This window comes from Spermophilus citellus, assembly GCF_964194105.1.
Source record: "Spermophilus citellus genome assembly, chromosome: 16".
Lineage (NCBI taxonomy): Eukaryota > Metazoa > Chordata > Mammalia > Rodentia > Sciuridae > Spermophilus > Spermophilus citellus.
In genome coordinates, this window is record NC_138196.1 from 52,455,068 (window position 1) to 52,482,864 (window position 27,797).

General features: G+C 40.4%; 1 protein-coding gene across 9 annotated transcripts in view; it reads left to right on the forward strand.

The window, feature by feature from the left end:
- IRF2 (interferon regulatory factor 2) overlaps positions 1 to 27,797 on the forward strand; it is an 86,426-nt gene that overhangs the window by 33,417 nt on the left and 25,212 nt on the right. For all 9 annotated transcript variants that reach the window (XM_081269017.1, XM_081269013.1, XM_081269015.1 and 6 more), the window contains 4 exons: positions 9,476 to 9,571; positions 19,243 to 19,342; positions 19,995 to 20,171; positions 20,481 to 20,527. In XM_081269017.1, coding sequence (XP_081125143.1) covers positions 9,485 to 9,571; positions 19,243 to 19,342; positions 19,995 to 20,171; positions 20,481 to 20,527 — 411 coding nt within the window. In that variant the 5' untranslated portion in view covers positions 9,476 to 9,484. The remainder of the gene's footprint in view (positions 1 to 9,475; positions 9,572 to 19,242; positions 19,343 to 19,994; positions 20,172 to 20,480; positions 20,528 to 27,797) is intronic.

Sequence of the window (27,797 nt, forward strand, 5' to 3'; positions counted from 1 at the left end):
TATATTCCTGTAAGTATATTGTTTCATGTGTTTGTGCACATGTGTGTGATGGGGAAGGAGTCCCCTGAACATTTTCATAGACACCATCCTGAACCAGAACGGTGATTTCTGCCTTATCTCCTCACCTCTCTCACCCTATATAGAGTGCTGGCTGGTCGATCATGTGGAAACAGTGAAGTCACTCTGAAGTTTTTTGTAGCTTAGGTAGACAAGCCCAGACTTTGGCTGGGTATTTGAAATCCTCCAGGAAGACCTGGGTTCAAGTTCTGGCTTTTTATTTAGAGGTTTTAGGTGACTTATACATCCTTTTCTTTTCCTTTATTGTTCTTTCTTATTTCTTCTTTTTATTATTCTTTGGGATGGGTTACCCTTTTTTTTTTTTTTAAAGATAGAGTAGAGAGAGGAGAGAGAGAGAGAATTTTTTTTTTAATATTTATTTTTTAGTTCTCGGCGGACACAACATCTTTGTTGGTATGTGGTGCTGAGGATCGAACCCGGGCCGCACGCATGCCAGGCGAGCCCGCTACCGCTTGAGCCACATCCCCAGCCCCGGATGGGTTACCCTTTTAGCTATACTTTTCTAGCTCTCTGAAGTGGAAATAATAGTATTTAAACCGATGAAGGCTGTAGTGTAGGTTAGAGATGATTAATGTAAAACACCCAGTACTTGCTTCTCACATGCTAAGTGGCTCTTCTGAAGCTCCTCCCAGGTTGGTGCCTGAATCAGTTGGTTTGCGCACATCAGTAAACACGTCTCTCAGCCCTGCTTTGGGCACTGATCCCACCCTTTTACCTTGTTTAGCTTGCCAACAACCTTTTCTCTGTGTAGGCAACTCCTCCCTGTCCAATAGACTCTTCTTCCTTTTGCCATAAAGCTTTCCCTTACAAACTGATTTAATAATGATTTATACATTCCTTATGAACTAGTTAACTTAGTTGGCAATTAATCATGTATTCCTTCTGAACTCTATTGCGTGATTTTATTACCATAATTGTACTATCATTAGTTAGCTTTATGTGATTTATGTCTCCTATCCCCAGCTAACTTCATAGTTCCCTGAGGGTAGTGATCACATCTTAAACATCTTTGAATCCTCCGCAGCACTTAGGAATATTGTTACTGGGTGACTGGATCCTGAGACAGCACTTGTCCAAAGACAGGAGTGTCCACTGGAGAATGTTTAAAGGATGGAAATAGATTTGAGTTAGATTTTGTTGGGAGGCAACATTTCTGGAGGTTGATAAGAGGAGTGGGCACACGGCTGTGTAGGAATGAGTGTTAGATGACAAGGACCATGCAGCTACTACAGAACTGCTGCAGAACAGTGCTGGGCTCAGCTTCTGCAATACAGACTCAGACTTAAGCCCTCTATTACTTATTTCCCATCTCTTTTCCTTCTTTGCCCAATTTTCATCCACCTGCTGACTCTTACTATGAACTGATGAACTGCAGCTCTGTAGAAAAAAAACTCCGCCCTGTAGAAAAACTCGGCCTTTCTCTGAGTGAAAATGCCTCGAAGGAAATATTCTCTGGACATAAAATGGCCAGTTATTTTCTCTCAATACTCTAAAGACTCCTTTCCATTGCTTTATATCTTTCATTGTTTCTGTTATGTAGTAACTGAAAGGCTCATGAATTTGGGGTGTTTTGAGTTTGTTTTGTCTTTGTGTTTTGAAGATAATGATTTCCAGGATCCCCTTTTCCTGGCTGGGTATTGATCTGTAATTTTTTGTCCCCTTGTCACCTGGATATGTTAAAAGCTATGCTCAGCTTCAGGAGTCAGCAGATGCCCCAGGCCTGAAGAGCCTCCCCAGACATCAGGCTTACCTTTCTGCATTTCTTTTTCTCCTAGATCTTACCCTTCTAATTTCTGTACTACCTTGATAGCTTTCTGATGCTTTTAAGCAGATTTTAAAAAATATATTTTGTTCGTGTGTCTCAGTTATTCAACGTGGGAGTCAGGGCTTCATCACTTACCTTGCCATTACTAGAAGCAGTGCCCACATCCCCACCAAGGATTCTATCACCTGAAATCCAGCAGGGATGTTCATACATCTCTAGGATAGAGAAATAACATGATTAAAGTGGTACTTCAGGAAGATGAACATGTCAGAGGTATGCGGGACAGAGAGGGGTTGGGAAAACTCAGTAGAACAATGAAGAGGCCGTTCGAACAGAGGGCCTCCTAAAGTAAGATTGTATTAGTCAGGGTTCTCTAGAGGAACGGAATCCATAGGAAGTACAATTATAAAAAGGGGACTTATTAGGTTGATTTACACAACCAGAAGCTGGATAGTCCACAATGGCGGTCTGCAGGCTGGAGAGCTGCAAGAACCAGTAGCTGCACAGTCCAAGAGGCTGAAGCCCCAGAACAAGAGGGATAAACAGTGCTACCCTAGTTGGAGACCAAAGGCTTCTAGATAATCAATCACTGGCAGAGTCTATTTTGGAAGAGTGGAGAAGCCAGAGTCTGGTATTCTCAGAGGACTGCAGCAACAATCCAGAATCCATTCAAGAAGAATTGAGCTTGCTGTTTCCTTGTTCTTCCAGATTTTATTCCTTCCAAGCCATCATCCTATTGGATGGTGTTTCCCAACTGTCTCCATTTCAGTTGGCTATCCCACATGCCAATCATTCCTAGACACACCCTAATTGACACACCCATAATCCTCTTAATCGCCTGCATCCTTTTAATCCAATCAGATTGACAATTCAAGTTGGTCAAAGATGAAAGGTCAAAGGTCAAAAATGAAAGCAAAGTAGAGGATGAGTCTGGGTTTTTTACACTGGATGGGCCAAAATGAGTCTTGGCTCCCAGACTGACTAGCAGATTGTTTTTCAGCACTTCCCCAAGCTATCCCCCTTGTCTGTGGTAAGGATAATCAAGTCCCTACCTCCTGGTATTGAAAAAGTTAACAGAGCTCATATAAAACCTTAGTGTTAGTACCTGGCACAGAGATAGTGTTCAATAAGTAGTAGCCATTGCATTACTATTCCATGATCCAAGTCTCAGCTACATAGACGAAAATTCAGTATAGCTGTTAATGACAGTGATCAGGACCATGACATTGTCAACCTCATGGAAGGCCATTCATGCTAAATGAATCATACATAGTGAGTATCTTGCATGCCTTTATGCAGCAGCCCTAGCACCAGTGACATTCATCATAAAGTAGGTTTTGCTTCCTGAAGTTCAGTTAACCCTGGGTCAACTGTGGTCTGAAAATATTAAAAGGAAAATCCCAGAAGTAAGCCATTCATAAGTTTTAAATTGCACATTCTTTGGAATAGGATGATAAAAATCTCTTACCTTGGTGCTCCATCCTGCATGGGATGTAGACCATTTCTTTGTCCTGTGTATCCCAGTGGTATATCCATTCATTAGCCACTTAATCTCAGATGTCAGATCAGTTGTCATAGTATTGTAGTGCTTATGTTCAGGTGACCCTTATTTTACTTAAAATAGCCCCAGAGGGCAAGAATAGTGATGCTGGCTATTTGGATGCTCAGGAGAAGCCACCAATTTCTTTCTTTAAGTGAAAAGATGAAAGTTCATCATAGACATGTATAAAACGAAAAAACACAGCATACACAGGATTTGATATCATTAGTGGTTTCAAGCATCTGGTGGGAGTATTGGAATGTAAATGCCATGGAAAAGCCGGGCTCTCAGGTACCTACACTGAGCTGAACTGATTTACAGAAGGGTGTCATGGTTTTGAAGTTGAGCCCGACCCTAGATCTCAAAGGTACAACGATAGCTGATTGCACAAAATGCCTTTTGTCAGGCCCAGTGGTAGATATTTTAACTTTTTTACTTCCTTTGGTGCAGAGGTTACTCACATTTTAGGTTCACAGAATATAAAATCAGCATTTGACTCTTAACCCAGTGTATAAGAATAGAAGTTCAACACAACAACAACAAAGAATCAGATTATGAGGCTTCATATTACAAAAGCATTCATATAATCATAGATAACCTTGGAACTCATCTCTCTGAAGTGTCTCTCTCTTCTAGACGATCAAAGAGTGGACCAGAAAGATGGAGTGACAAGCCCAAGGACACACACCAGCCACAGTAGTCAGGACTAGAACAAAAAGTCCTGATATCTGTGTACTTTGATTCTCTTAGGCAAAAAATAGCTCCTCAGTGTCTTCTCCACTTAGCCTCTGCCTTCCCCAACTCAATTCAGGTTTCACGAGGCCTGGGTATTTGTGCCCAGAGAAGAATTACAGAAATGAGAACAGTGGTGTGTCACCCTGCATTTCAGTAATAAAAACTAAAAAAATATATGCCAAGTAGGCATCTTTGCTTTTCAGTACTCAGCCCAGCCTTTTAATCTCTAGAAACAGATTTTGCTTTTAGTGACCACTAAACAATCAAGTTGTGGTAGTAGGCTTAAGGTAGAATTCCCCTTCTACTTTCCTTCTTAGAAAGCCACAAAGTTATATGCTCATCCTCTGATAAATATCCAATGGAAAACTTTCTGTTCTATTTAATGCAGCAAGACCACTAATAATTTATTACATGTCTAGTGTGTGGGAGATGGGGCTGGGTATACAATCAAGTGAAAAAGAGGATATTTCTTCATGTAAATGGGTTAGCTTTTCATTGTGCATCTCTGGGGATGTCCTAGCTATTTAAAAAAAAAATGAAATAAGTGAAGTTCTTTCTAAGGATTTCCCCTACTTTGATTAAATACTCGCTGTTTACTTTTCTTAAAAAAAGCCCTCTTAAAATTAATAGTAGTCATGATTTAAAGAGTTTTAAAATTTGGGTCAACCACAATCCCTCTTGCTAGGCATTGGTCTTGAGCACTCTTTTTGGTGGGGATGGGATTGTCCATTTTTTTTCCTGGGGACTTAGGACATTGTTTATATTCAGGGGTCACAGTAAAGTGTGCACACTGTGACTTCTTGTAAGGTTGACCCTCTGGTAGGGCTGGAGGGTGGAGGGGACTTTATTTGGCTCTCTGTGTGTTAACAACCATGACAATGATGATTAACAAAAATGTGATCTTCATATGCATTGTGCAATTGGAGAATTTTAACATTTTTCACAGGTGATTTCACAATCACCTATGTCGAAACTGCTGAACCGTTTCATCAGTGTTTCTGTTGTAGCTGTTAGCACATAGGGCATATCTGTCAGGATGTAGGGTTAAATGACTCTTCAAGAAAAAGAGAAGAATAAACCCCAGATACTTTCTCCTTCAAGTCTAGTGTATACTTCAATATACATTTTGGGTAAAATGTGAAATGATATTCATAAAAATGAATTTTATTAAAACTATTAATTTCTGGACATGTTTGATTTCCATATGTCTTAGTCCATTTTCTGTGGCTATAACAAAATACTGAGGTTGGGACTTGGTGAAGAAAAGGGGTTTATTTAGCTCACAGTTCTGAAGGTTCAGGGGTATAGCTCCAGCATCTGGTTGACTCTGTTGATGACACCAGGTCTGATGACAGCACAATGGCAGGAGTGTGTTTAGAAGAGGAATTCAGGGGAGCTGCCAGGCTCACTTTAACAACCCATTCCAACAGGAACTAATCTAATCCTATAGGACCCAGGAACTAATCTAATCCTATAGGACCCGACCCACTCCCAGAGCATTAATCCATTCATGAGGGTGGAGTCACCTGGCCTAATTCCCTTACAGCAGGTCCTTTCTTAAAGGGTATGCCACCTCAATACCACCACACTGAGGACCAAGCTTCCAGCATATGAACCTTTGGGGAACAAACCACAGCTCTGTAGTATTTTGGCTAAGGAAGAGATTTATTTTGAGTTTTGGCTGGCTGTTAGAAAGGCATGCCATATAAATATTGATGCCCCAACATATATATGGTGCAGTAAAATATGACAGACCAATGGAGAAGATCTGTCAGCCAGAATGACGACTTGGTAGGAAGTCACAAAATACTCAAGAAATTCATGTGTAAATATTAAAGAGATTCTAGATCCTCACTTCTTAGAGTGTGGTCCAGGGACCTGGGAGCTTGTTAGAAGTGTAGAATCACAGGTCAACTAGAATACCGAATTGAGATTCCTACCTATATTAAAGTTGAAGTGCTGGTCTAGATTTCATAATCAACCACTAACAAGACTGACCATATCTTTCATTTCCTTAAATCCTTAAGTTTCTCCTTCAGTTCTGGGATGTTGAACAAAGTCCTAGGTTTTGTTTTTCCAGGACTTGGAAGGTCAGTCATGTCTCAAGCATCTGTCCTGTTGCTGGACACCTACCCGAAGGCCTTTGCATCATCTCTGCCTATGTTGGTGTCTTAGAGACAACAGAAAACTACACTGTCAGAGTTCTGGAGGCTAAAAGTCTAAAATCAAGGTGTCAACAGGGCCTTGTTACCCCTGAAGGCTGGGGAGGATCCGTCCTTCTTTCTTCAGCTTGTAGAAGATCCAGGTATTCCTTGACTGGTCATGGAGTCGTTCCAATCTCTGCTTCTTCCTTTACGTAGCTATCTGCCCTCTGTGTCTTCACATGACATTCTTTGTATGTCTGTGTCTTCAATACATGACAGCCTTGTTTTGCTTAGGAGCAATACACAGTACTTCAGTACCGCTCTTAGAGGCCATTTTAAATGGCAAAATTTACCAACAAAAAACACAAGACTGTGGAAAATGTCACACTCAGTAGACCGTGAAAAGGACATTTGTTTCCAGTAGGAGAGCAGAAGCAGGAAGGTAAAATGTGTCTTGTTCAAAATCAGCTGGGATTGTGCATACCAGGTGAATTGTGTCCACCCCCACCCCCTATGCATGTGTATGCAACAACCACAAAACACCATAAGTATTGATTTTGTGGTAACCAATAGATTTTAGTAAGTAGGCAAATTCACATTTACAGAATTTGGAAATAATGTAGATATCTGTATCTTCCCTCACAGGCTGTAGTTTTAGTGACAGAAGCTTTTTTGAAATATCTCAGGTGATCTTTTTTTTTTTTTCAACATGAGTTATTTATTTTTTAAAAAAGAGAGAGATGGGAAGAAATATAATATTATTATGACTATGAACTGGAATCAGGGCTATTTGCGCATGCCTCTTGTATTTCCACATTACTGAGGGTAGGCACAATGGCACCACTTATGCATGTTATGTTGGCCCCTCAGAAGAACTGGAGGCTGTTGCTGTCTCATAGGACTACTGTAGCTGCCCCCCACTCCTGCTCTTCCTTCTTCCCCCACTCTGTGTCTTAAGATCTTCTCCTAAGGAAGGATCTGACTGGTTTAGTGGACACCAATTCATGGGACAGAGCCCTAGATCCACTCAGACCACTGTCCCTTGGTATAATCTTCTATGTATAGCTTTGCCCAACACTCTCAGAGCTCTTCTGTAACTTCTTACCATCTTGTGTGTAAGACTCTTCATGTTGGTAATTCCCTTCTTTCCTATCACCTATTAGACTGAGTTTCAAAATGGCGGGGATTGTCTTATCTTTTCTAGTTCCTGGAACTTCATTCTCAATCCATGATCTTTGAATGAGTATATGAATGAATGGAATAACTTGGAATCCATGAAGAGCAGCTATACTGGGATCTCCCTGTAGCCATTTCATGTCTTTTATAATGTTTCAAAGGTTCCTGTTACTGTTCCCAAGAATGGAGACTTGGATCCTGCAGATGTTGAGGGGGTGGGACCCAACCATCAATGGCAGCCCTGAGGGGGCTGAACTTCAGAATTGGTCCAGTCCTTATACTGAACATTTCCTGTGTAGAAGGCAGCATTTAGGCTTTGTAGGGTTATAAAAAGAATATATAAGAAGTGAACTCCTATTCCCAAAGAGTTTACAATTTGCTTAGGTAGAGAGGGTACACATAGCTGAAAAGTTTATAGGTCAGGTAAGAGATAAGATTAAAGACTTGACTTACAACAGCTACCCTAAAGCAATGTTTGATTTTCAAATGAGTGGTGCAAGATCTGTGTGTATTGTGGGAGTTGGAGGAGGAGGAGGATTCCTTTGGGCTGGAGTGGTCTGGGAAGGCCTTGTGGAGAAGGAGAGTGGACTCTGGGTCTTGGAGTATTGCTGAGGATTGGCAAGGCCAGGGAAATAGGAGCAGAGTGCTTGGTATGAGCAAGGAGCAGAAGGTGTCTTCGACATGCTTGGATTAGAAATGTGAGAGGGATACAAGGAAAAGGCAGGTAGCCTCTACTAGTAAAGGTGAGGCCCTTCATGGTGCACGTCATGACGCTTGCACTCTGGCACTGGTCGGGGTAGGGCAAGCTGGAAAAGAGATATTGATCACCTCATTCCATATTCAGCTGGATATAATTTTAAGAACTCATTTTAAGGAGAAATGAGTTCCACAAACAAGAGACAGTTAAGGGTTGAAAAGAGGGCTGGGGTAGAGCTCAGTTGGTAGAGTGCTTGCCTTGCATGCACAAGGCCCTGGGTTCAATCCCCAGCACCAACACCAAAAAAAAGGGGGGGGGGTTGAAAAGGGGATTATAATGTCACATTGTTCACAATGTCCTATAGTGTAGAGACTTGAATTAGCATCAACTTTGCTTTCAGATCCTAGATTAAATACAAATTTAGACAAAAATAGGGTGAAGAAGGGTAAACTGTGTGGAAGATGCTTTATTAGTGATTCCACTCAGCTATATTTTGATGGATGAGGGAAAGTTTTCGAAAGGAATTTGGAAGGAGTGGGGAGAGGCATTGTGTGGGCTGATGAGGAAAGATGTTCAGACCAGGGAGTGATTTGCAAAAGGAAAGTTAAGTTGAAGGAAAAGGGGATGCTTTCAGGTCAGAGGAGAGGACTGTACTGAGGACAAATGCTTGAGGAAGCAAGTAAGAGATTACATCAGAGTAAGAGCAGAGTTGAAGCAAGGATAAATGCTGGTGATCTCTGAAAACAGAAATGGCTGGTAGTGAAAAACCTTGGGGGTAACCAAATTAATTGATTCCTTTAGAACTCTCAAGTTCCAGTATTTGGGATTCAAGGCATTTCTGTAGCCCATATCCCCAAAAGGAACCAATTGGTTGTCATAACTCTTTATAACAAAACTATTTTGTTCTGGCATCCTTGGATTTTGGAAGGATAAATACTCTAAAGTATTGTAAAATACTGGTCCTTGGAATGCCTGGTATGTTGAAGGTTCCTTCTATAAACATAGCCAGAGTAGGAGGGGGTAAAATAACATGAAGCAGTCACTGAGGGGGGTCTGAATCTCCTGGCTAGCTGGGTGTCTGCAAGACCAGGCCTATCATGTCCATAGGTCCCTTCAACTGAAAGCCCACTCAGAGAATGGCAGGAACTGGGCCATTCCACCACCCCCACCAAGACAGGATGAACAGGATAGATAAGTAGGGGCAGGTGGCCAGAAGGCAATACCCCTGAATACACTCACCTAGAGCCCCAACCCTGAGGAAGGGGGGTGGAACAAGCAGGGATGATACAGACAAGACAGTAACAGAAATACCTAATGTTATCTTTCTTTTGCTTTTGCAGAAAGGTACCATGCCAGTGGAAAGGATGCGGATGCGCCCATGGCTGGAAGAACAGATAAATTCAAACACAATACCAGGGCTAAAGTGGCTTAATAAGGTAAGTGTGTGCATATGCTTGTGCATGTGAGAGATTGAGATTGAGAGGTTCTGGCTGAGAATATGCTCCCATGGACCACCAAAAGTAAAAATTGTTATTTGTTTTCAAAATCTCAGACTCAATTTATTACAAAAACCAACCAACTAACTATGGTCATAGAACATCAAGTTATCATATCAAAAAAGTTTTTATCATTAGCTCAGAAAGTTACCTCAATCCTGAGTTCCCAGTCGCAGCTCACCTTGGGATTCTGGATACCTTTATGGGAAGCTCCCTGTTATGGTTTTCTTTAGTGACTGTTTAGTCAGCTTTTTCCATCACTGTGACCAAAAGTTCTGATAAGAACAATACAGATGAGGAAAAGTTTATTTGGGGGCTCATGGTTTCAGAAGTCTCAGTCCATAGATGGCAGACTTCATTGTTTTGGTCTGAGATTGAGGCAGAACATCATGGCAGAAGGGCAGAGGAAGGCCGCTTGGGACCTGGAAAATAGGAAGTAGAGTGAGAGAGAGGGACAGAGACCTCTGCTTACCAGGGACATAAGATAAACCCTAAAGGCATGCCCCCAGTGACCTACCTTCTCCAGCCATCTCTTATTTGCTTCCTCTGAATTGGTCCAATCCTTATACTGAACATTTCCTGTGTAGAAGGCAGCCTACCTGCCTACAACCACCACCAAGTCAATCCATATCAGTGGATTAATTCACTGATGAGGTTAAGGCTCTCATTTCACCTCTGAACTGCTGGGAGCCATCCGCGAACTGTGCATGAACCAAATGGGCATGGAAGCCATTGGGTAGGAAAGTCTGGTATCTGGGAACTCCCAGTGGCAGTCCTGCTGGTTTGAGACCACCCAGTACACGTGATATCCTACCTAGCTCTGTCAGAGTCCTAAGTGCACTGGAGCCACATAGCCACACAGCCTCTCAGAGATGAGTGTGGCTTGCCAAAATGCCAATCAACCTGTTGACTGCAAGACACCGTGAAGCAAGATTCCACCTGCTGAAACCTTATCCCTGACTTTGATGTACTCTCCCTTAAATAAAGGACTGGAGCCATTTTCTAGTTGTTTGGTTCTAACTCCTATGTGGATTAGAGGACCTATCAGGAACTCCTCCTTTTTGAACCTAATTTCTGGCTCTGTATCTTATTTCTTTACTAAATATTTCAAACTTCCTCCAGTTGGCTCATCACCATCTAAGCAGGAAACTGCCCTGGTAGGGTGCTGGCCGCCCCTTGGTACTGAACTTCCACGCATAGTCTCACACACGAGCTTTTGAGGAGACTCATATCTAACTCATAACAGTGCCCTTGCCCTTTTCTTTAGTCTCTAGAGTTCTTTCTTGCTTCTCCTATCTTTCTAGGATGAAAGGACATGGAAACGCTGCCATTTTATACTGGGAATGGAGCATACTGATTTTTTCCCTGAATGCTCTCAATGTAAAGAACCTTCGTTTTTGTCTTTTAAAAATACTCATTTTTATCTTTACACGAAACCTTGTTGGTATTCCCACCTGTCTTAAAAAAGAAATTGCTTATCATTTACAACTCCCTCAACGCACACATGTACACACAAATACTCCCTTATTTTGTTAACCTCAGAACTATCAGTCTAATCAATCTTAGCTATTGGGGGTGCATCAGGAAGAGATAATGCATGCAAAAATAACAAACATCTAAAAATATGTAGTTATAATTTAGAAAAGTGACTCGATGTAATATGTCATGCCTGTTTTAAGGAGGCCCAAGGGATAAGTTTCTCTCCTGCTACTAGGAACAATTGCAATTCTTCTGAGCAAATGTCTTTTTCCTAGTCACCATCCCCCAACCCTTTTCTTTTTTAATCTTAAGGACATGATGAATAATTTAGCTGGTCAGGCTTTATCTTTGTTCCAGATGCAAGAGCTTAGAGCCAGATTGCAGATTGTGTCCTGCTTCTAACAAGGGAAGAAGGTGCTGCAGCAATTTTCCTTTTCTTTAGTATCACTCCTGGCTTCATTTTATCTTTTTAGATGTCTCAAATCTTTTTTTTTTTTTTTTTGTTCTTTTTCCCTTGTCCATTTATTTTGAACTCAATGTTCCTGTATTTGAATACGGCAAGTGAGTCCTTTCTGAAACAAGGTGCTCGTTTTGTGTGTTCTATTGGGGCACCTTGAGGCCTTAGACAATATATTTTTCTATGCTTGTTCTATCTATTGTGTTTTTAGATTTAGATACATAATTTTCCTTTTCCAAAGAAACAAATAAGAAACCAGGTTGTTTCTTCTACAGCTCAGTTAGCAGCGGTATATGAAGGTAGAAGGAAAGGGAGTTGGAGACACATAGGGTAACAAATAAAAAGAGCAAAAGCTAACATTTGTTAAGTGCCCGATTCCCAGGTACTCTTCTAAGCAGGGCATATGTGTTAATTCACATGATCCCCACTGTGGAAGGCATGGGGAGGGTAAGTAGGATTCTATTTTGAATAACAAGAAAACATTGTCTGTCTTGATTTAGTGTAAGATTGAAGTAGATGTTCCTGAATTTGAAGAAAGTTGTCTGTTTTCTCTTTTTCTTATTCTAAAACGTGCCTCTGTATGTGGAGAACATGCAATGCCATCAGGCCTCCTGTGTCAAGTAGGCACTTGATAGGCTGTATTTGGTTGTGCTCTACAGGAAGTTGAATGATGCCCCCACCCCAGGGTATGTCCCCATTCTAACCTCCAGAACCTGCAGCCTTATTTGGAAAAAGGGTGTTTGCAGATGCAGCAAAGATCATCCTGGATTCTCTGGCTGGGCCCTAAGTCCCATGACAGTTGTCTTTATAAGACGCACTCATGCACACACACGCATACACACATACACAGGAGAACCTATGTGAAGACACTGAGACTGGCATGACACAGCCACAAGCCAAAGAACTCCTGGAGCCACCAGAACCTGAAGGAGGCAAAGATTCTTCCCTAGAGTTTTTGAAAGGAATACAGGCCTGCTGACACCTTGATTTCAGATTTCTGGCTTCCCAGAACTGGGATAGAATGTTTCTGTTACTATAAGCTGTCCTGTTGTAGTCTTTTGTTATAGCCTTAGGAAATCAAGGCACCCTCCAAGGATCGTCCTCTGCAGGACTGTCCATGGAGGCCTCTCTTTTTCCATCCACTTTGTCCATGTTTTTCTGATCTAGAACCAAAAGGCAAATGGATATCTTTTTGCATAACTGAACACTTAGTCCCTCACAGATGGTCCTTCTCTGCTGGTCTTCATTCATTTGCTCTTGGCGAGAGAGTTCTCTTTCTGAGTAGGAGTGGGGAAGAGGACTTCTTTGCCATCTTGTGGGCTCTTCTGCTAGAGCTGTACATGAGCCCAGCTGGTGGAAGGGCTGCTGACCACTGCTGCCCCTCAGGACAGTGCTGGCACAGTATGTCTCGTGTTCCCTATCAGGTAGGGGTCCCACTGGGACCTAGCCACAGCAGGCATGTGGCTGTGTTTGTGCCCACAGGCAGTGCCATCATGGTCACTGCAGACCTTGGATGGGGTCAGGGTATCAGCTCTCCAAAGCTACATTCCCATGGGCATTTAAAAATTATTTTAAAAATTTGTTCTAATTAAGTATACATGACAGTAGAATGCACTTTGACACATCATACATAAATGGAGTATAATTTCTCTTTCTTTTGGTTTTACATGATGTAGAATCACACCAGTTGTGTGATCATATATGTACATAGGGTAATAGTGTTGAATTCATTCTACTATCCTTCCTACTCCCATACCCCTTCTCTCCCTGCACTTTCCTCTACCCAATCCAAAGTGCCTCTGTTCTTCCCAACTCTCCGCCCTTATTGTGAATTAGCATCTGCATATCAGAGAAAACATTTGGCCTTTGTTTTGGGGACTGGCTTATTCTGCCTAGCATATTCTCCAGCTCCATCCATTTACTGGCAAATGCCATAATTTCATTCTTCTTTAAAGCTGAATAATATTCCATTGTGCAATACACCACATTTTCTTTATCCATTCATCTATTGAAGGGCACTTATGTTGGTTCCATAGTTTAGCTATTGTGAGGTGAGCTGCTATAAACATTAATTACATTAATGTGGCTGCATCACTGTAGTATGCTGATTTTTTATAGGTTTCTTGTTGATTTAGACTTGTTGGGATTCATCTGTCCACATAAATATTTCATCTAGAGCCTAATATTTCCTTTCCATTCACAAGCATCCCTGCCCAAGAATCCCTGTTTTTAGTTTGAGTAGTTTAATCTCTTTCTCACTAAGACTGCAGGGACTAAGAAAGCAGATGCTGCCCGTGGGTCTTTGATTTACTTATGCCTTAGTTAGTGTTGCAGTCCACTTTGTGTTGCTGTAACAAAATACCTGAGCTTGGGTAACTTATCAAGTTTATTTGGCTTACAGTATTATAGCTAGAATGTCCAATCAGCAGGGTGCCCATGTCCTGGCGAGGGCTTCCTTAACTGCTTTACAACATGGCAGAGAAGTAGAAGGGGCCAAGTGTGTAAACAAGGAAGAAAGACATCTAGAAGGACCCTGACTTGCTCTTACAATTGCCATTCTTAAGGGGGGAACTATTCCACTCTTAACAGATCTGATCCTCTCCTGTGAGACAGCAGTGGTGCATTCAGTAGTCCTCTTTAACTAATTATCCACTATTAGACTCCATCTCTTAAAGGTTCTACCACCTCAATACCTCCACACTGGGGACCAAGGAAACTTTGGAGGATGCTCTCTAATCACATCCAAATCATAGCTGTTGATTTCAGAATGTGTCCTATTTATGGTGCAGTCTCCAGGCTCAGAAGCCCCACAAGCAGTGCATGGCGGTCTTGTCATAACTGTCCAGGCCTCCCGCCTGCTGAGCAGGAGGCACTCCATAAGCATTGTTCTGCGACTGCATGGATGCAGGTTGTGTTCTCGAGGAGGAGCAACGTTGGTGGCTGTGTTTTTGTTCTGTTAGGATTATCAGACTTATCAATAGCGAGTTAGCCATTGTCACAGGATTATCAGAGTTATCAATAATGGGTTGGCCATTGTCACATCTCTCTCTTCAATGAAGCTTTTCCAACTCAGTACATTCTTAGTAAAAAACGAACAGGTGATTAATTACTGGCTAAATTTGTTTCCATTTCCTCCTCCTAATAAATTTGAAGGAGGGAAGAAATGGATTAGGTCATTTGAATTCCTTCAAAGGAACAGGAAGTTTATCAAAACAGTATTATATGTGGCTTATGAATGGGGCTGGGGCTTGAATAACTTCTTTTTATTATGAGTAGGTTTGGATAGTCTAATGATTAGGATGAATAGAATAGCAAATTCCCATATGCTCACATCTTAGATCTATTAATTTTTGTTGTATTTTTGTGTGTGCATGCATGTGCATGCATGTATGGGTGTGTTTTTGTGTGTTGTGTGTGTGTGTGTGTTATTATAAAACCACTCTCTGACAATGTATGTTTATAAGATTTAAGGACATATCAACAATGCTGTTATCAATTAGATAAAGTTAATAATTTTCAATGTCATCATTATCCCATTCATATTCAAATGGCTTTCCGTTTTCCCAGAATATCTTTTTACAGCTGATGCACCTGATTCATTCAATCAGACTCTTATTAAAGAAAGCTCACAGGTTGTGTTTGGTTTTATGACTTGAAGCCTCTTCTGATCGTGAACAGCATCCTGTGTTCTTTTTGTTTTCCTTCTTGCCCTTGACTGTTGAAAGGGTCTAGGATAGTTCTGGAATTGTCCAATGTTGTGGTGTCTCTGGGTCATTTATTTAGGAAGAAGGAGGCAGACACTGCCAGGCTCATTGTTTCCCATCCTGGTTATTGATGTTCTTAGTGCATGAGGGACATCCCCTGGGATGCAGGCATTGAAGCCAGGCACAGAGACCATTCAGCAGTGCCAGACTTTCCCTTTTCTTTACTTGAAAACAGGCTTGTGTTTGTGTCAACATCAGGCTGTCTCTGCCCCAAGTAAGAAGTCCAAAACAAAACAAAAAAGCAAACTGATCAGAATATCTTAAAAATATTGGAAGAAAGAAGAGAGAGATAACTGGACTAGTTTCTGCAGGAGCCAAAGTGTGTGTTCTGCACTGTGCAAGAGAATCACAGATGCTTTTCAGAGCTCAGGCAGTGCTTGTGTCTTCTGCCCTCTGATGGGCTGGTCACGGAGTCTACAAAGATACATAGCAGCAGTGTCACTGTCCCTCAGAATACAGGGATCTATGATTCGAACATTTACTCAGTAGAATCTCTTTTGATTTAAAAATGAATCTCACCTTTTACCTTTCAACATGGTCTTTATAAAAACGGTATCTGTGATATGCTTATTTTTGTAGTTTCTTCTTTATTTTTTTGCAATAATTTTTTTAAAAAACCCATGTAAATAGTCAAAAGTTACATGGAGTTTTTTTTTTTTAAATCTACCATTTTAACTATTTTAAGTGTGCAGTTCAGTGAGAATAAGTACATGCATGCTCTTGTGCAAACCATCCTCATGTAGTTCCAGAACTTTTTTCCTGTCAACAGGAAACACTGTACCCTGTAAGCCCTCAGAGCCCATTTCTTCCTCTCTTAGCTCAGGGCAACCACTAAGCTACTTTTCTGTCTATAAAACTTTGCCTTCTCTGGATATTTCGTATAAATGGAATCATTCAATATTTGTCCTTTGGATCTAGCTTCTTTTAGCATAACGTTTAAAAGTTCATCCTTAACTGGGCATGGTGGCACAGCCTGTAATCCCAGGGGCACAGGAGGCTGAGGCAGAAGGATCGAGAGTTCAAAGCCAGCCTCAGCAAAAGTGAGGTGCTAAACAACTCAGAGACACCCTGTCTCTAAATAAAATATATAATAGAGCTGAGGATGTGGCTCAGTGGTGAGTGCCACTGAGTTTGATCCACGGTACCAAAAAAAAAAAAAAGTTCATCCTTGTGGTAGCATTTTTAATTCCTTTTTGTGGCTGAATATGCAATATTTTGTGTATACATTCATCAGCTGATGGAAAGGTGAGTTGTTTGCATCTTGAGGCTTTTGTGAGTAGAGCTACCGTGTACATTTATATATCAGGTTTTTGTTTGGACACCTGTTGCAATCTTAGGGTATGTAACCAGGGGTAGAATTACTAGATCAACTGGTAATTGTGTTTTACCTTTTTGAGGAATGGCTAAGCTGTTTTTTCAAAGTGGCTGCACTATTTTATATTCCTTCCAGCAGCATAGAAGAGTGCTAGTTTCTCTGCATCCTCATCAACACTTTTTATTTTCTTTTTTTGCTTTTTGTCATTGTAAATTTTTAAAATTCCAGTCATTCTGGTAGGTGTGAGGTATTTGTTGCTTTGATTTGCAGTTCCTTAATGACTTAATGAGGTTCAGCATCTTTTCATGTGCTGTTTATTTGTTTATTGAGAGAGGTATATTTGGGTCTTTTGCCAATTTCAAGAAGAGCCATTGTGGATTATTTATTTATTTATTTGTCTATCTGTCTATCTATCTATCTATTTATTTATTCGCGGTGCTGGGGATTGAACTCAGTGCTTCATGCATGCTAGGCAAGTGCTGTACCACTGAGCCACACCTCTTGCCCCTCCTTGGTGGATATTGCAGGGTTTGGTAGCTGTTTTTTTTTTTTAATTTTTTTATTCTAATTTGTTACCTATGACAGCAGGATGCATTACAATTCATATTACACAGAAAGAACACAATTTTTCATATCTCTGGTTGTATATAAAGTATATTCACACCGTTCATGTCTTCATACATGTACTTTGGATAATGATGGCCATCTCATTCCACCATCATTTCTAACCCCATGCCCCCTCCCTTCCCCTCCTACCCCTTTTATTTGATTTCATGATTTTTACATGGTTTCTGTGAGACTAGATTTGATTTTGTGTGTGTGTGGGGGGGGGGGCTGTGCACAAATGCTTATAAGGATCTGCCTTACCTTTGTGCCTTGCAAGGTAGACTTTACAGGGTGTCATTCCAGATCTCTCTTGGTCTACCAAAAAAAGTACAACAGCAAACTTTTCAGGATCTGTGTCTTTCAGCAGAAAATTTTAGATTGTGTGTGTGTGTGTGTGTGTGTGTGCATTTCAGGAAAATTATTTCATTGGAAATCAGTTCTTTTTCATTTATATTCATGTTCATGTGAACATTAAAAAAAAAGCTGCATTGAAGGATTTTGTTTTCAGATTTTCATGTACAGTAACAACCAAAAAAAGAACACCACTTTTCTTTGCACTTTGGCCTACCTGAGATGAGACTCTGCAATGGCTGCAAATGACACAGAATGAATAATGAAGAGTTTATGAAAAGGTCTCTCACTTTCAGTTCTTCTTTATTAACTGACTTTTAAAAATATGGTAGAGTTTTCCCTTGTAACAGTTTTTGGGAAACTCTCCAACATTCTGAAATATTTTCAGCTTAGTGAAGAGGTACTGAGTCCCTGTAGGGACCGCTGGGATGCTTTCTGGATTTCACCATGTAAGACCAAAGTGGTGGAAAATCCCTCCTGATATTCCCTTTCCTTCCCAGTGCGTGCATCCTGAACTTAGCAGTAATCAGGATTGCCTGAGAGCTCTTTAAAAAGTGCAGTTCCTGGGCCCTACTCTTCAAGAATCCAGGTCTGTCACAGGACAGGGAATCCTCTAACGCCAGGAGATAATATGTAGTGTGTATATGGAATCACTTGACCTTGGTTTAGAACATAGACATTTTTAATCATAAGTTCCTTGATTTAATAATTTGGTTCTGTTTCTCAACTGAAAAATGAAAATTATATACTTAGTTTGGTAGCTAGTAACTGTGAGATATAAAACTAAGCCCCTTGTGGACATGGGTAGACAAATGTGTACAGTGCTTCGGGGACCTTTGTCTTTCTGGCTGGACCAGGGTGCACCACACGCAGTTTCACTGTGAATATGACTTTGTTTCTGAAGTTTTAGTTTCTAATCATGTGTTTGCCTGGGTTGTTTTATTAAACAGTTTGGGGTTATCTCTGATTGTAAGAAAGAGAGAGAGAATCTGACAGGATTGTATTCAGGAACTTTTTACCAGAAACTTTATGAGTGTCCTCTCATAGTCTCTTACATTTTTGTTCGTACTTCTTGCTATTTCATGCAGGGCTATAGACCTCTAGGGATTAGAACAAGAGACAAAATTCTCTATTTTTGTCAAACACACAAGCAGATGGAGATACTTGGTTTCTGTGACAGTGACCTCAGATACACTCAACTTCCCTTTAGCAGCATAAAGGGTGTGTGTTATTTTTAACTTACCTAAGGCAGCTGGAGTTACTGTTTACCAAATGATGAGAAGAAACTGTAAGGATATGCATTAGAAGTTTCAGTCGGTGACCAGTTATCTATGGTACTGTTAAAAAAAAGACAGGCACAAATTGTAGGACTCTTTGGCACATCCACATCTTCCCTTTGACCCTGGAATACATTCCTACTCTTCCAGGCTCCAGGAGATTCTCACTGTCCTCCAGGGTAGACTGTCAAGATTTGGGACCCTTTGGGGAAGTGGATTTGCTTTATGGTTGATTGTACCATAGACACTCAGCAACTCAGTGGTACTTAGTGGGAAATCTTATTAGCTAGAACTTAAGAACCCTTCATCATGTTTAGCCAAACCCCATGACTGCAGTTCTTTTTTACCTTCATTAACTCCAGGAAAAGAAGATTTTCCAGATCCCCTGGATGCATGCGGCTAGACATGGGTGGGATGTGGAAAAAGACGCACCACTATTTAGAAACTGGGCCATCCACACAGGTAATCAACCCCCTGTATTGTGTAGCGTCAGGTGCTATCGTTTGTTTTCATTACACATATAATATATCCTGACTTATGGTCACATCACAGAGAAGTGGTGTTCCACCCATCCTCCAGGACCTCAGTCTTTAAATGGCCCCCAATGTAGTATTCTGATAAATTCCCCAGTGTTACCAGGGCAATATTCATTCATTTGTTCTGGAGCTATAAACTTGGGTTGAATTTGTTTTCCCTAAAGGTAGTCAGGCATATATTTATTCATTACAAAATTCAAGTAGGGAGCTATTTACAGGGATGAAATTTTTACTCAGTGTTTGAAAATCACAAATTATTTCTGCCTGTTGGGCTTTCACCCTTGCGTAGAGTTCACATTGATTCTCCATTCTACCAGTTGATTTTTTTCTCTCAAGCAGTTTGGTAGAAATCATCCCTGCCCTAAAGTGTCTAGGTTTTAAAAATAAAATTCTAACATCCTAAGAACCTTCCCCTTCAGTCCCAGACAAAACAGAATGGCTGGTTACTGTGGGCAAAGGCTCTAATGAGAAGGTCTCTCTGTAGTACCTGGTCAGCAAGACTTTGTTTCCAGAACTTTTTTACTCTGTGTCTAATTTTTCCTTTCCCCCCCCCCCCCCACCTCTGGCTATTTTGTTAGGAAAGCATCAGCCAGGAATAGATAAACCTGATCCCAAAACATGGAAGGCGAATTTTCGATGTGCCATGAATTCTTTGCCTGATATCGAAGAAGTTAAGGATAAAAGTATAAAGAAAGGAAACAATGCCTTCAGAGTATACCGGATGTTGCCCTTATCTGAACGACCTTCTAAGAAAGGTATAGATATTTACTGACTAAAATAACAATCGCTCAATACATACCACGATGCCTTTGTGATTTCTTTTATTTCTACAACCATGGTTGCTACAAGGGCAGAGTACCTGTTAATGCTGTAGGTGATAATTCTGCCCTTACCTCACTTGGAAAAATGTCTTTCAAGGCACCAAAGGCATAAAAGATTCATTTGAATTTTGATCATGTGTAGATTAAAGTAACAAGTTCACTGAGAGTTTTAGAATTCAATGTAGGGGAAATGTTTCTCTCTCTGTCCACAAATTAATCCCAAACTATTGTTTGTTGCCACAGGAAAGAAACCAAAGACAGAAAAAGAAGACAGAGTTAAGCACATCAAGGTAATCTTCGGTTGTTCAGAGAGAGAGCCAAAATTGGTCCCACATTAATGATTCATGTTCTGTTTCAGACAAACAAATAATATGATCTCTGTGGAGTGTTCAGTCTCTCTCAGGTGCTTTATGTGTCTCCTCTTTGGCATGTACTCACTTGCAGACACAGGTACACATATTCCCCACTTAATCCAATATCACTGAGAAATTTATGAATGAAGTTACAAATTGACACTGTGCTCGACAGTCCAAAGCCTGCATCTGGTCACTACAACTGTTGTCTGCCAGTTAGTTCCAACTGCGCTCTAGTAGCCAGCTTACATCTTATATTATTATGAAATTTATTTTCAGGCTATTAAAGATATTTTAATGTATCTTAAATATCATGTACTTCTATTAAAATGTATTAACTATATTTTATATATATTCCATCATAGGCCATTAGGAGGGGGATGCAGTACTGAGCTCACGCACTCTGTTGGTGTAGTTCTCATGGTTGCTTTCTTCTCCACTGTAGAACTATCTCTCATGACTTTCAAGGGTTTTCTGTAGGGTTGTGTGTATGTGCAAGAGCTTTTCAGTAGGCTGTCTGATATGTTTGAGGACCTTTGTGCATGGATTGTATAGCCCTTGTTAAACAGTGAGAAAAGAGCCAAGTATCCCATGCACAGCTGGGGAACAGCTTCTGTGGCTAAGAAAGAGCAGATGGTACAGTCACAGACCCATAGGCCACCTGAGAGACCATCAAGTTCACGGGCTTCCATTTGCAGAGGAAGAAACCGAAGTGCAAAAGTTGACTGGCATATGTCCAAGACTATGTGGTCATAACTATTCTGATTTGTAATCTAGAAGCACTGTTGAAAAAAAGACCCATACTGTCCAGACAGCATGATGTTTAAAAACAAGCCGGTAAATTGAGATCATCAGAATAAAAGTGCAATATAATTTATTTCAGATATATAATGAAGCTTATGGGAGGGTCACATCCCTTGTTATCCATGGAGGATTGACTTTAGGATGCCCGCTTAAAACCCATAGATGCTCAAGTGCCTTATATAAAGTAGTATGGTATTTGCATAGAATCAATGTATATCTTCCAGTTCACTTTAAATCATCTCTAGATTACTTATGATACCTAACAAAATATAAAGGCTGTGTAAGTAGCTGTCTATTGTCCAGGGGGTAGTGACAAAGTAAAAAAGCTTGTGTGTGTTCAGTGCAGACACAATTGCTTTTTCTAGTATGTTCAGTCTGCAGTTGAATCCATAGATGCAGAACATGTTGATACAAAGTTAGATTTTGAAAAACCTGGAAAAATTTTCAAGTTTTGGAGAGATTTACCTCTGCAATGGAAAATAAATACTGTAGACATAGTATTTTAGCAGGGGTACTTCCAGTTGCATTTTCGACATTTTTAGTTATTGGCTCATTTATAATGTAGCACAATATTAAGAACTAATTTACTTAAGTTTTTATTGTGGAAATATTTTATACACATAGAAAGGAGACAAATGAGTAAACTTCACTGCAGAGACAGTCTCCCTAATATCAACATTAATCAGCTTCTTGCCAATTTTGTTTCATTAGTATTTTCTAATGACTTCTGACTTTCAACATAAAATCATAGATATTCAACTTATTTTGACTTACAAAAACAATTTCTTATGGTTTAGTTCAATATTTGGAAGCAAATTCCAAACACTATGTTATTTCTTCCACAGATATTTCATTTTGTATATTTGAAAGATAAATGCTCTTTAAAATACCATAGTATCAGTATTTTACATGAAAGCATTAATAGTAATTAATTGATATCATCAAATATTCAGCCAGTGTTCAGATTTCCAGTTGTCTCAAATATTATTATACCTTTTATTCAATTTGTTTACATGAATTAAGATCCATATAAGACTCGCATGTGATTTTTTTATGTCTCAAGTTTTTTTTTTAATCTATAGGTGTTTCCTACATCACTTTTTAAAAAAAATTATTTTTTTCTTGCAATTGTAAAAAAACTAGTTGTTAGCCATCTCTCACAACAGTGTGGATTTTTTTAAAGTCTTGCAGTTTGATTATTTTATTAAATGTATTTTTTCCATACAGATGTGATTTTGAAAAATTAGATAGAATCTTAAGTGTGAATGTATCATATTTACACTTTTCACAGCATCTAGCTTACTGCCTGGCATGGAACAAATAATTAATATATTTTTTGACAACTTAATGGACGCATAAACATTTTTGAATAAATAGATGCATAAATAAATATGTGGTGAAGTGAGGGATTTTATATTAGGATGCAGATTTAATTTCACAACTGCAGGTAGGAGAGAAATAAGAATGGAGTAACATGTTTATTTTAACACATTTTGTATAAATCTACCCACTATTTTCCATTGAATGTCAGATGCCAATGATTATAAGATGTATAAGAAATATATTATTTTACGTATTTCTTGGAAAAATCAGCTTCCAATGAAGCAATGACACACAATTGATTATAAGGCATCTCTGTTTCAGGGGTGTGGAAATGTGAAGAAATGTGCTTCCTAGAATTGATGACATGAGGTGTTCTCATAAGTAAGGGATCCTTGCATTGACATTACCCTTGCAGTGACTTCCACATGTCCATTAAAATGAGCAAGTTGAGGAGAGCATGGCTGTGAGTGGGACTTGGCCTTGTTGGCTCAGGAAGAAAGTGAGAGGTTCCCTTGGGTGCAGCATGTGAGTCAAGTTCCCCCTCAGCAAAGTGCGTATTATGAAATTCTCTGTAATGAAGATATGGTCAGTCCCTGAAATGTATCCCTTGGGGGACACCATTCCTTCAGCAGAAGGCAGATGATTCATCAGATATAAGTTCAGCCTAACTTTTGAATTTAAATCTACTTCTACATGTCTTATAACACAGCAGTGGAAAATGGGTAAGGCCAGTGGGCTGCCCACGGTTTGTGGTTCCTGGCTGCCAAAGTCAGTGAGTTGACTTGGGGTATCTGTAGAAGGTTTTTACAGTTAATTCCCCAGGTGGTCTGGAATGGTGCAGGGAGAGGACCTTATCCTTTCTGAGCTATGAATACATGACTTTATTTTTGTATATTAGAACACCTGAGCTCCAAGTTTATATGTTCTGTGCAAACTTATAACAGGATAAACTAGGTAGCTTTTTTCTGTTCAGAATTTTGTCAGTGTGTGCCTAGTGTTATGAATACGTGCTGTCGAGGCAAGCTCTTCCCAATTTTCAAATCCAGTTGAGGCTTTAATTAGCAAACAATGTTTAGGATATGCCAGCCAATTACCTGAAGTTTTTCTGGGTCACTCAGATGATTTATGCTGTCACAGCACTCACTTTGGTCCCCCAAGATTCACAGCCATATGGTTGGTTTGGAAATGATGCCTCAATCTCCTCGGGTATTCTTTTTGTGAATGCATTCTATGTACTTAGTGAACCACATTTTACCTGACCTCAGTCCCACCTGTGTGAAGGTGGCCATCTAACGAAATTTGAAAGGAAAAAACAACAGTGAATTATGTTAGACTATATGTCATCAGTACATATATGTGTTTCAAAAATATCATGGTGTAGTGTTCTGTGAGAATTCAGACAAGAGAGAGAACATAGGATAAAAGTAGATAAAACTGAGGGTAGACAGTTGGCTTTTTTAACCCCTCTAAATGGCAATTATTATAACCTCATTTGATCTCCCTGTGATAAATAGGTCATCTCCCTTTTACATATTGAGGAAGTACAGGCACAGAGAGATTGAGTTATTTTGCCAAGGTTGCACTGCCGTATGGAACTCTGGGACTTGGATTCCAGTCAGTCATCTCCAGGACCTGTGCTCTGTTACTTCATCTAGTGCCTCTCTGTCTCTTGGAATCTGCAGTGAGAACTTTGGGTTGGGTAGGATAAAATGGAAGCATTTCTCAAAACTAGAAGCTTCATGAATGAAGCTCTAGAGATGATAGTTGTTGTTTAGTCTTCCTTGGATGAGTCAGGAAACTGGCTTAAGAGCAGGAATTTTTGTGAGGGAACAGTGGAAAATGAAGATGTACAGGTAGAGCAGTTATAAATGAATACTTCCTGCCTTAGAGGGTGGTTTGCAGGTGTAATGTGTGCTTTGAAACTGTGAAATGCTTCCAGATCAAAGTATTAGTGTCATGATGGAAATATAATTGAAAGGGGCCTAAAGCCACTGGTGAAGAGTAGGACAGGCTTGTGTGAGTTCTCAACACAGACCCATGGGCAGAACTTGCAAAACACAGCAGATTCCAGTCCACAGAACTTTCCAACAGAGCTGATGGCTCTAACAGCTACATGAGCCATATGAGCTCTCAGTCATTCAGGGGCAGGCCAGGTGACCACCTGTTTTAGCTGTTGCTACAATAGTCCCTTCACAAGTTGGAAGAGGTCTTTCAGTTTTTAAACTTAATCAGATGAAAACACAAGGAACCCACTTGAAAAGCACATAAAATCCTACCTTGGGTGAAACAGGTATCAATCAGGCTTATCCCGCCTACTCTGATTGCTTTCTTCCTCTATAGGTGGCTTTTAAGGGGACTACTTTGAGCAAGTGTGGGTGATTTTTGTGACATCAAGTACAGTTGAAATCCTTAGAGCAGATTTTTGGAGCATGATAGAGTTGGTATTTTGGGGTTTTTTTTTGCTTGTTTGTTTTTTGTTTTGGTTGTGGGGATTGAACCCAAGGCCTTGTGCATGCAAGGCAGGCACTCTATCACTCTACCAACTGAGCTATATCCCCAGCCCTTTAGAGTTGGTATATAAGGCAGGTTTTTCTTGGGGTGATCAGAAGGGATGGTGGGGAGGAGAGACCATCATAGCAAATGCAGACAAAGATGGCAGCCACGAGAATGGAGCAGAGGAGACATTTCTCCAGAGCATGGAAGGAGGTTCAGAAGATAAAAACAGGAATAATTAAAGGGGAGGCCCAGAGAAAGGATGCTGGGAATGTTGCTCATTATGGAAAAGAGGGCAGGTTTAATTTTGAGTGCCAAATGGCAGAGAGCCCTGTAAAGCAAATGTTCTTCAGCAGATTGGGTCACAGGCATAGAACTCTGGTACGTGTTGAGGGATGTAAGTGGATGGTCATTTGCTCCAGAATGACATTAGACAGATGCCTTCTCCAAGACAGCCACTCTGTGAGATGCAGACAGACCCCAGGAAGAAGGGGGAGAGAGGAAGAGAAGTCAAAAGGGAAGCTGCAGTGAAGAAAAGGGAGAGAGTGAAGATGACCTCGTTCTAGAAAGGGAACGTATTTCTGGGACTAGGCAAGAGGCTGCAGGCTGTTTTGTACTAGAGCTATTCTTTATGGACTGTGGCTGCTGTAACACGATGTGTGCACCCTTCTAGGTCCAATTCCCTGGCCCACTCTGTGGAGCTCAGCTGTCAGCCTGAAATTTTTGTTACCTGATCGATCTAGAGATACCCTTCTATTTGATGTCCTTAAATTGTTTTAAAGGAGACTAGCTTTGCATGGATGAATTAGGGCATTTTGGGATATGGAACGGTGGAAAGTCACTTATGGCTGTTACTTGAGGGGAAGAGAGGTAATGAAAAGGAACTTTTGACATGGGTGAGACAGAATGGGCTTGGAGCAGAGGGATTCGAACCTTGGCCCAGTAGAGGCCCTCAACTCCTCTAACTTAGGATCACCCCAAGTCCATCCAGCAAGCCTAACTTGAGACCAGCCAAATGTGGATTATTTACAGGTCTAAAGATAGCTGCTCCTACCTTTAAACTCTCTGTTGCTGGTTTGTTTTTGCTTAAAATCTCTTAAACTGTAGACCAAACCTTAGGTTCTGTAATTCTAGAAAATATTCTTAAACCTAAATATTTGGCAGAGTTAATGCATGAACTTTTATGGTTTTCTTTGGAGCAAGGCAAGAGGATCAGAAACCAAGAATGCTATAGGCTACTTGATTTACAGGAGAGTCTTTATCTAATATGAAAAAGAGAACTGAGAGGAATCTGTTAATATGAGCCATGCTAGGTGATGGTGCAGTGTGAGGCCTGGTTGAGTCTGGTCAGGAGTGAGGCATCAGAAAGGACCTGCTAGACCTGCACTATGTCTGGGCACATAGTACATAAAGAACTTTCCGCTTCTTTTCTCAGCTTGAATCCTTGAGTTATTTAATATATTATAGGTTTAGATGTACTTACTTCTAATCATTTCATCATTTTGACTGAGTTTAGTGAAGACCCTTTTTCCATGGGCCTATTGTTCTGGGTGGAGTCCTTTCCATTTTACTGTACAGCTTACCATCTCGTCCTTCCACAGTGACAGTACTAATCAGATGGTTCCCATTGAAGACTGAAATTGCCAGGATTTTTTTTTTTGGGGGGGGGGTGGGAGATGGAGATGGGAGGAGTAAAACAAAATTCAAAATAGCTTCTCAGTCTCCATTGGTAAAATGTATTGCTCCATTGCAGAACAGGTAGGGATGGTGGTGTAAAACAAGGTCCAGATAATTCTCTCAGTCTCCATTGGAATGAGTCTAGGATACAGGGGTTTATTAAGACAGAAAGATCCTGGGATTGAACCATTGTGCATGAAAGACTGAATTCATTTTTTGTATCTCCTCAGATTAAAAGGAGTGTGATCTTGCAGAGTTAATTTAGTCTCTGAGTAATGATTTTCTCAAGTGGAAAGTGAAAAAAGTATCACTTGCCACTAAGTAAACTGTAGATCATATGAAGCACAGAGATCTTTGATTGAGAAGTCCGAATAATTTAGGCTTGTGAATATATGCAAGTCTGACTGCCTTGTTACTTTGGTAAGAAATTTAGAAACAGAATGAGTTTTAAAAAACCCAAAATAACAAAAGAAACTTCTAAAAAAAAAAAAAAGCAGTTCTTTGCACAATTTCCTCTGATCCCTACACTGAGTTCCTTTGGAGGCAACTGAGGAGATGAAAGTGGAATAATGAAATGCGAGGGATGATTGGGGAGGGAGAGACTCAAAGGGGACCATAGAGGATGCCATTAAGAAAGGAAAGTCTGGGGTTGTGGCTCAGTGGTAGAGTGCTACCACATGTGAGGCACTGGGTTTGATCCTCGGCACCACATAAAAATAAATAAATAAAATAAAGGTATTGTGTCCATCTGCAACTAATTTTTTTTTTTTTTTAAGAAAAAGGAAGGTACTATTGGAATGAAGGGAATGAAGCAGTGTCCAGTTTAATTCAGTCTGTCAAGGGGGTATAGTACAGAGCTCCCTATTAAGTATAAGAGTTGGGGTCTAGGGAAAGAGAAGTGGGAGAGGGC